We start from the raw sequence: 10,075 nt of genomic DNA on the forward strand, positions 1-10,075 counted from the left end.
ATTGATGTATGGTTTGTTATGATAGGACAATATTTGGCCGAGATACATCTATTTGAAAATCTGGAATCTGAGGGTGCAAAAAAATCTAAATACTGAGAAAATCACCTTTAAAGTTGTCTAAATTAGGTTCTTAACAATGCATATTACTAATCAAAAATTACATTTTGATATATTTACAGTAGGAATTTTACAAAGAATCATCATGGAACATGATCTTTACTTAATTTCCTAATGATTTTTGGCATAAAAGAAAAATCAAAAATTTTGACCCATACAATGTATTTTTGGCTATTGCTACAAATATACCCCAGCGACTTAAGACTGGTTTTGTGGTTCAGGGTCACATATGTCCTGAAATTCTGACTAAAATGTTTTTATATGAAAAAGTTAAAGTAAACAGGATGCTGCTGTATTTGTTGAATCAATTACTGCTACTCTAATATACTTTTAAATACTTTTTAATATAATTTGAAATAGAATAAAACACTAAAAGTCCTCTGCGAGTACTACGATGATGACACAAACTGTTGAATAATGTGTAAAAAAAAACATTAATATCAAAATATTTTACATTTGCTTTCATGTGATCAAGTTGTTTCAGCTTCATGAACTTGATAAACTAAATGATAGCATTATCTACACAATCCCTCCAAAGTCAAACATATGCACATTACTAAACATTTTTCAATTGCTGATTGTAATGTACTACCATGCACTTGAAAAGTTGCTTTGAAAGTATATTTATACAAGTAAATGTGAGCTGAATTGAATTAAAAATCTCTGCATAGCAATGCCCTGGAACCCCCCAGAACACCCCAGCACCAACGTAAAACAACTAGTAATTCAGCTCCGATATTAATATAAAGTGTACTGTGAGAGTTGCAGTGATGTTTGGAAGAGGACGCAGGGGGTTTGGAGGCCCAGCAGTCAGCAGGTAGGCTGAGGTGAGGGATTTAACTACAGATACTAAACCTTATTCTGTCACCTGCGGTTCTCAGGCAGGGTGTAAACCAGGAGAAGCTGCTGTCCTGCTGAGTTTCATTAACCTGCCTGCATGTCCCTAAAACCCTGCTTTACGCTTAATCAAACTGCAGCCGCTGCAGCCTCAGCGCTAGTCGGGGGCACCTGAGCCGATCGCACACGCTTTTCCCAGCATCCACCGCAGGCCGGATGTGTGATGGACCCGACACAGCTGCAGTCCAATGAGGGTTGTCTAAAATAAGAGAGAGGCAGGTGTGCGCTGTGTTATTATATAACAGAGGTCAGAGATTAATGTATGTCAGATTATGTTTTTATTAAGGAGCAGTAACTCTCTGAGATGAGAAATGAAACAGACATTAATTGACAAGACTTCTGTGATAGTTGTTTATGAGTGTCTTGTTTGTCCTGAACAGTTAAACTGTCTACTGTTCTTCAGAAAAGCCGTCAGGTCTCACAAATTCTTTGGTTTTTCAGCATTTTTGTGTATTTGAACCCTTTCCAACAATGACTGTATGATTTTGAGATCCATCTTTTCTGAGGACAACTGAGGGACTCATATGCAACTATTACAGAAGGTTCAAACTCTCACTGATGCTCCAGATGGAAACACTATGCTTTAAGAGGTGGGGGTGAAAACTTTTGGAATTTGAAGATCAGGGTAAATTTAACTTATTTTGTCTTCTGGGAAACATGTAAGTATCTTCTGTAGCTTCTGAAAGGCAGTACTAAATGAAAATAATATTATGTTTAGGAAAAATAAGAAAAATGTACTCATCTTCTGTAACATTCCATTCAAAAGTTTTCACCCCCTGGCTCTTAATGCATAGTTTTTCGTTCTGAAGCATCAGTGAGTGTTTGAACCTTCTGTAATTGTTGTATATGAGTGCCTCAGTTGTCCTCAATGTGGAAAGATGGATCTCAAAATCATACAGTCATTGTTGGAAAGGGTTCAAATTCACAAAAATGCTGAAAAACTAAAGAATTTTCTGAAGAACAGCAGGCAGTTTAACTGTTCAGGGCAAACAAGAGACAACTATCACTAAACAAAAAACACACAGCCATGAATCAATCAAACAACACAGTTTTTAAGAATTAAGTGTATGTAGACTTTTGAACGGGGTCATTTTTATCAATTCAGCTTCATATTCAATTCAGTCTTTTATGTGAAATATTTTATTCAGGTCAGTACTAAACAAACAATACCATGCAATGCATTTCATACAATCCCTCTTATTTTAGTAAAATAATTAACATTTTGCAGAATCTGCAAGATGTTTGTAAACTTTTGACTTCAACTGCAAGTTTATTATTTATTATTATTATTTCATATTACAAATTCACACACTTTTAAAGGTTGCATTGTATTATTGTAATTGTTGGTCAGTTTTTGTTTTATTTTATAATTATCATTTTTCTAGGGTAACAGACTTCGAATGCATTTCAGGGTTGCTGCCCACCAAATGAGAACCCCGTCAAATCAAAGCAACCCATGTTCTTGTTAACAAACTAACAGGCCTAGTCTAGTTTTCCCACAACCCCCAATCACTTTAATATTCACGACATCTGCTGCACTCAGCTGTGTAAAGCACATGTTTAGCAGGTCTGTGCCGCACATTCACATCCTCATTCCCTCACTGATGCTGGACGGTCAGCTGATGCCCAGCGGCCGGCGCTCCGACAATGACTTCCACAGATCAATCTTCCTCTGACACTTCATTTAGACTGCATTAATGTGGAATTAGAAGCCATTATGGCCATTGGCAGGCCTTGACAATCTGAAACGTGAGCAGTTATCCAGCCTCCTGGGAACCGTCGTGAATTTGAATGGACCAGATAAAGCTTATCCAGCCCCCGCTACAAAGCTCAATAAGTCATTTGATTTTTTTTTAGCTGTTTGTTTTTTATTTAGCACTGTCATCACAGTTTTTAAACAGCTAAAGGAATGTGAAAGCAATTTATTTTGCTTTATTGCTGTTTCTCGAGTGTGAATGAAATGCTGGAAAGATGTTATCAAACATACAGTAGCAGCTAATGGGTTAATGCGTTACATTGTCTGGACAACAATCTACACCAAAATGCTGATATCAATACATAGAGAATACAAATATGTGACCCTGGACCACAAAACCAGTCATAAGGTTAAATTTTACAAAACTGAGATGTATACATCATATGAAAGCTCAATAAATAAGCTTTCTATTGATGTATGGTTAGTTAGGATAGGACAATATTTGGCCGAGATACATCTATTTGAAAATCTGGAATCTGAGGGTGCAAAAAAATCTAAATACTGAGAAAATCACCTTTAAAGTTTTCCAAATTAAGTTCTTAACAATGCATATTACTAATCAAAAATTATATTTTGATATATTTACAGTAGGAATTTTACAAAAAATCTTCATGGAACATGATCTTTACTGAATTTCCTAATGATTTTTGGCATAAAAGAAAAATCAATAATTTTGACCCATACAATGTATTTTTGGCTATTGCTACAAATATACCCCAGCGACTTAAGACTGGGTTTGTGGTCCAGGGTCACATATTTATTATTCTATGCTATTATCTATTGCTTTTATTTATTAAGATGGAAAATGTTTATTGTTTTATTGTTGTTTCTTGTTTTATCACATCTATTGTGTTTTACATTTACAGCAGCATAATTGAATTTCACTTCATACATGTATGCAATGACAATAAAGGTAATCAAATTAAAACATTTTTGGATATTTTTCCTTGTAAGTTGCAGTAACTTTCATAATTCACTCACAAAATAGATTTCCACTTGGTTGAACAGATTTGAACAGAACTTTAATGGTAACACTTTACAATGCATGTGCACAAGTATGCATCAATTCATGCTTAATTAATGGACAGATAATCACAAGTTAATGTATAATTAATGAAGAACTAAACAATTTATTAATGATTGCAACATCAGCAACTAATAAACATTCTATAGGATTCATAGATTAAGTAATCAGTAAATTGTTATTAGTTAAATGTGTCATAATGTATTAATTCCCTAATAACTTATTTTAATAAAATTAATAGTGTAAATTCATTTGTTAGTTACCACAGTGGTCAAAGCTCTGTACTTCAACTTCCAGTTGTCTGCTTTAATTACTCATTAGCTAATGATTTGCACAGATATCATTATGTTATGACTTTACTTACTGAGGCACAGAACTTTAACTAATTGTTAAGTAATGCAGTTATAGCTAATGATTAATTAAAGCAGACAACTGCAAGTTGAAATGCATGACTTGAACCCATTTTGGTAATTAATACATGCATTTACACTATTAGTTAATAAAATGGGTTATTGGGGAATTAATACATTATGACACATTTAACTAATAACAATTTATTGATTACTTAATCTATGAATCATACAGAATGGTCATTAGTTGCTGATGTAGTAATCGTTAATAAATTGTTTAGTTCTTCATTAATTATACATTAACTCGTGATTATCTGTACTTTAGTTAAGCATGAATTAATGCATATGCACATATATTGTAAAGTGTTACCACTTTAATTGTGAAAATTGTACTGACTAAATCTAAATCTTAATTCAGTGAAATCACTTAAATTTCATTTGACTTATTCTAGAGTTGTTCTGGTGTTTAAGTGACGAGCAATTATTGTAATATATCAAATGCAAGATGACGACAGGGATATTTTTGGTTACTTTCAGTGGAATATTTGCTCTACTCTTAAAAATAAAGTATCTCTTAAAAATAAAGGGTTTTCAATCCGTGTATTATTCGTCCTTTCCATTTTCAATTGATAAATGAAAATCAAAAAATGAAAATCTGATTGTTTTTTTTGTTATTTGATTTTGAATCAGAAACGAAAAATGAAAATTGTCTTGTTTTTCATATTTAAAAATTTCGTTTTGGATCAAAAATACAAAATTGAAAAGGGTCCACACAACAGAATCTGTTTTTAATATTTAATTGCTGGGTTGTGCGTCACCCTATGGAAGCCCGTTTTCCGCCACTGAATAAAAAAAATAAAATAAAATATTGCAACTTTTTTTCTCAGAATTGCGAGATATACAGTCAGAATTGTGAGATAAAGTCAGAATTGCGAGATATAAAGTCGCAATTCTGACTATATAACTTGCAATTCTGAGAAAAAAAGTCGCAATATTTTACTATTTTTTTTATTCAGTGGCGGAAACGGGCTTCCATAGGGTGACGCACAACCCAGCAATTAAATATTAAAAACAGATTCTGTTGTGTGGACCCTTTTCAATTTTGTATTTTTGATCCAAAACGAAATTTTTAAATATGAAAAACACGACAATTTTCATTTTTCGTTTCTGATACAAAATCAAATAACAAAAAAAAAAAACAATCAGATTTTCATTTTTTGATTTTCATTTATCAATTGAAAATGGAAAGGACGAATGATACGCGGATTGTTTTCACATAGAAGAACCATTTTGGTTCCCCAAAGAAAACATTCATAAACATTTTTATTTTTCTGTGTGAGCATTTTAAGCATCTAAACCAGGGGTGCTCAACCCTGTTCCTGGGGATCTACCATCCTGCAGAGTTCAGCTCCAAGCCTGATCAAACACACCTGTCTGGTTCAGGTGTGTTTGATCAGGGTTGTAACAAACTCAGGAACAGGGTTGGGCACCCCTGATCTAAACAATCTTTTTCTACTATAAAGAACTGTTTACCCAGTGCAAAGGTTTCAGATGTTAAAGATTCTTCATTCAAGTGCAAAACCTGGTTAATTTCTGACCTCGCTCTTATGTCACAAAGTCATAGTCAGATACTTTCTCATCACGCTGTTCTCTCGCCTTCTGATTCGGCTGCTCGTGGCGTCTTCAATCTCACAGTAATTAGGATTAAATAAGCAAAAGCTATATGCAAGAGCAAAAGCACATTATATATCTATGCCACGAACGTGGCCTGTGTATAAATATCTCTCCACCCCACATGAAAGCCATATGAAGGGGTGACTCGATAATCACATCACGGCTATCTTTCAGACGTGAATGTACGAGATGACCCCGGTCGCCTTTGCATGGGTGCGTGTTATGAATGCAGTCTGGTTTCCCCTCCTCCTTTCACTGTTAGTGGCCAAGAGAATGAGAGGCACACCGATACTCCTTAAGGAGCTTTGCTCTTGGGAGGAAACCTAATCTTCTTTTTTAACGCCATCCCAAAGCTCCTCGCAGACTCTGAAAAGAAGGGGGCGGAGTCCCGTGCTGAGTATCTCTGTCCCCACGAGACAGCGTCGCCCCAGTGGTCACACTCGGGGGAATTAAGCACTCTATACGAGGGGTTAATCCTTCCGTCCCACCGCTGCAGTGCCTCCTACAGGCTGGGTATTTATTCAACTTTCTCATTGGTTTTATAAACAACTACCTCAAGAGAACCAGGCAATATGCTGGAACAGTACATACCTTTTTTTTAAAAAGATTTTCCAAAATACAACACACAACAAACAAACAACATTGTATCAGACCTCACATGTACTCACAAAGAAAGAAAGAAAAATAAATAAATAAATGAAAATAAATACAGAAGTAGAAAAAAAAGTACAATACCTACATACATAAATGATAGTGCTTACAATAATAAATGCAAGTTCGATAACTAGAACTAAGAGATGCAATAGAGTCAATCACTAGGAAACACATAGGGAACATTAGACATTGGTTTATCAGCTAGTTTGTAGTACCCAAGTATCCTAGAAATGATCCCCAAACAGCGGAAAACTTTTCAGTGGAGTTAGTTCTCAAAAATCTGAGTCTCTCCATTTGTATCAGTACATACTTTTGAGTATTTATAGGCAGTATGTAAGACATAAAGTACGATTTGAGATGTACAACTGTTTCACTAACTTACACACTGCCAAAAATGCTGTTCTTACTTAGATTTTTTTGCCTTGTTTCCAGCCAAAATATCTAAAAATTCTTAAATCAAGAAGGATTTTCTGGATGAGTAAAATTATTTTCTTGTTTTCAGAAAAAACAAGTCAAAATTAAGTTTTAAGAGTTAAGAGTTTTTGCTTAGAACAAACTAAATAATCTTCCAATGGGGTAAAGAAATAATCTTGTTTTCGGTTTGAAATAAGATCTTTTTCCTTACCTCATTGGCAGATTATTTTGCTTGTTCTAAGCAAAAACCCACTTAATTTTGACTTGTTTTTTTTTAAACAAGAGATAATTTTTTACTAGTCAAATCCTTCTTGATTTAAGAATTTTTAGACATTTTGGCTGGAAGCAAGACAAAAAATCTAAGTAAGAAAAGCATTTTTTTTTTTTTTTGCAGTGCATACAAATTAGCCACATGCTGTTTCTGTTTGCTTAAGTTAAAATTATTACCATAAACATTTATTTTAACTTTTTTTTTAACAATTGTACAGTTGCAGCTGTAATTGTAATTGCAAATTGCAACTTGCACAAATTATTTTACCAGTTGCAAAATGATATACAATATTGAAACAGGAAAAAAAAAAAAAACAATCAATCAATCAATCAATAAAAAATGTCATTTTAAGAATGCTCAAATAAGCTAAATTTAAAAAAGACTGTTGTTTTTGAACAGTAAGATTTTTAATATTTTTAAAGAAAGTCTCTTCTGCTCACCAAGCTTGCATTTATTTAATTTAAAGTATAGTATGAAACAGCAAAATTTTGAAATATTTTTACTATTTAAAATAACTGTTTTCTATTTGAATATATTTTAAAATGTAATTTATTCCTGTAATTTGAAAGCTGCATTTTTAGCATCATTACTCCAGTCACATGATCCTTCAGAAATCATTCTAATATTCAGATTTTGTGCCCAAAAACTTGCCCAAAAACATCTAAGTAGAGTTTTTTGATTAATAGAAAGTTCAAAAGAACAGCATTTATAGTAATCTTTTGTAACATTAAAAATGCTTTTATGATCACTTTCGATCAATTTAAAGCACCCTTGCTAAATAAAATTGGTAATTTTTATAAATAATAAAGTCATTTTAAACAGTAAAAATATTTCACAATATTACTGCTTTTTGTTTATTTTGGTTCAAATAAATGCAGGCTTGGTGAGCAGATGAGACTTTTTTTTTTTTTTTTTAATCATTAAAAATCTTAAAAAACTTTTGACTGGTGTATACATGACTGTTTAAAAGTTTGGTAAGATTAAAAAGAAGCCTTTTATGCTCACCAAGGCTGCATTTATTTAGTTAAAAATTCTATAAAAACTTTAAAATTCTGAAATATTTTTACTATTTAAAATAACTGTTTTCTATTTGAATATATTTTAAAACGTAATTTATTCCTGTAATTTGAAAGCTGCATTTTTAGCATCATTACTCCAGTCACATGATCCTTCAGAAATCATTCTAATATTCAGATTTTGTGCCCAAAAACTTTTATTATTATTGTTGTTGTTGAAAACATCTGAGTAGAGTTTTTTGATTAATTGAAAGTTCAAAAGAACAGCATTTATAGTAATCTTTTGTAACATTAAAAATGCTTTTATGATCACTTTCGATCAATTTAAAGCACCCTTGCTAAATAAAATTGGTCATTTTTATAAATAATAAAGTCATTTTAAACAGTAAAAATATCTCACAATATTACTGCTTTTTGTTTATTTTGGTTCAAATAAATGCAGGCTTGGTGAGCAGATGAGACTTTTTTTTTTTTTTTTAAATCATTAAAAATCTTAAACTTTTGACTGGTGTATACATGACTGTTTAAAAGTTTGGTAAGATTAAAAAGAAGCCTTTTATGCTCACCAAGGCTGCATTTATTTAGTTAAAAATTCTGTAAAAACTTTAAAATTCTGAAATATTATTTTAATTTGAAATAACTATTTTCTTTTGATATATATTTTAAAATGTAATTTATTCCTGTGTTCAAACTTGAATTTTCAGTCATCAGTGTCACATGATCCTTCAGAAATCATTCTAATATTTGCTGCTTTTAGAAACATTTCTGATTATTGTTGATACTAAACATCTTTTTTACAATTACAGTTGTAAGGCAACTGATATACAATATTGAAACAGGGAAAAAAAATACAATCCATCAAGAAATAAAAAATGTTGACGTCAAACTTAAAGATTTTGCATAATAAATGACACTGTCATTTTAAGAATGCTTAAAGAAGCTAAAAAAAAAAAAAAAATGTTTTTTATTAAATATACTACCATACAAAATTTAATGTTTTTCTCTTTATATATTTTAAAATGTAATTTATTCCTGTGATCAAACCTGAATTTTCAGCATCATGAAAGTGTCACACGATCCTTCAGAAATCATTCTAATATGCTGATTTGCTGCTTTAGAAAAATTTCTGATTGATGATACTTTGATCCTAATCTTGCACACTATGTAAAATGGAAAGTATGTGAATCAGAATCAGTTAAAGTATGTGAATTAGGATACATCAATAGCAGAGTTTCTAATTTGGTTGAAGCACTTTTAAGTGTCCAGGACTGTAATTTCTACAAAAAAAAAAAAAAAAAAAAGACATCAGTAATAGAAAGACAGAAAAACAGCCTAAAAATGTGTGTTGACAACACAAGTGTGTTTAAGACACGTGTAGACTGTGCTTAAAGATACAGAGACAGTCCACAGCTCTCTCGCTCTGTTCAAGAGGTCACGGTAAATATTAACTCTAACAGAGCGGTGTGAGAATCTCAGGCGGTTTTATGGGAAGAAGGTGTGAGAGATTACAGATCCAGAGATTCCTGTGAGGACAGACAAGTGACATAACTTTTCATCTCTCAAACTCCTGGACTGACTTTCTGACCTCCTCTTTAAGATTCCTCCCAGTATTCACAAAGCAAACACACAGTATTCAGAAATCACAGACTCTAGTGTACTTTACCCTTTACAGCTGTTTAAGTAACTTTAGGTGTGTTAGTTCTTCTGTTAAACACAATGTGGTCCATCTGAACATATGGCTCAATGCTTTTGACCCGACATTTCTCAAATGAAGATTAAAGTGACCATCCTTCTAGCACATCTGTGTGAAAGAGAGCGAGAAAGCGTGTTTGGATGATGCCAGAGCAGGTCAAAGTGAAGGCAAACTGCAGGTATTTTTACTGAAGGTGTGACATTCTGACA

The 10,075-nt window shown here is 32.6% G+C and overlaps 1 protein-coding gene across 1 annotated transcript in view; it reads left to right on the forward strand.

Annotated features, from left to right (window-relative positions):
• Positions 1–2,690, forward strand: part of ube2t (ubiquitin-conjugating enzyme E2T (putative)) — an 8,430-nt gene extending 5,740 nt beyond the window's left edge. The window contains exon 6 of the mRNA XM_073851779.1: positions 2,558–2,690. Coding sequence (XP_073707880.1) covers positions 2,558–2,690 — 133 coding nt within the window. The remainder of the gene's footprint in view (positions 1–2,557) is intronic.
• The last annotated feature ends 7,385 nt before the right edge of the window (positions 2,691–10,075 follow it).

The sequence above is a fragment of the Garra rufa genome, chromosome 12, assembly GCF_049309525.1.
Source record: "Garra rufa chromosome 12, GarRuf1.0, whole genome shotgun sequence".
Lineage (NCBI taxonomy): Eukaryota > Metazoa > Chordata > Actinopteri > Cypriniformes > Cyprinidae > Garra > Garra rufa.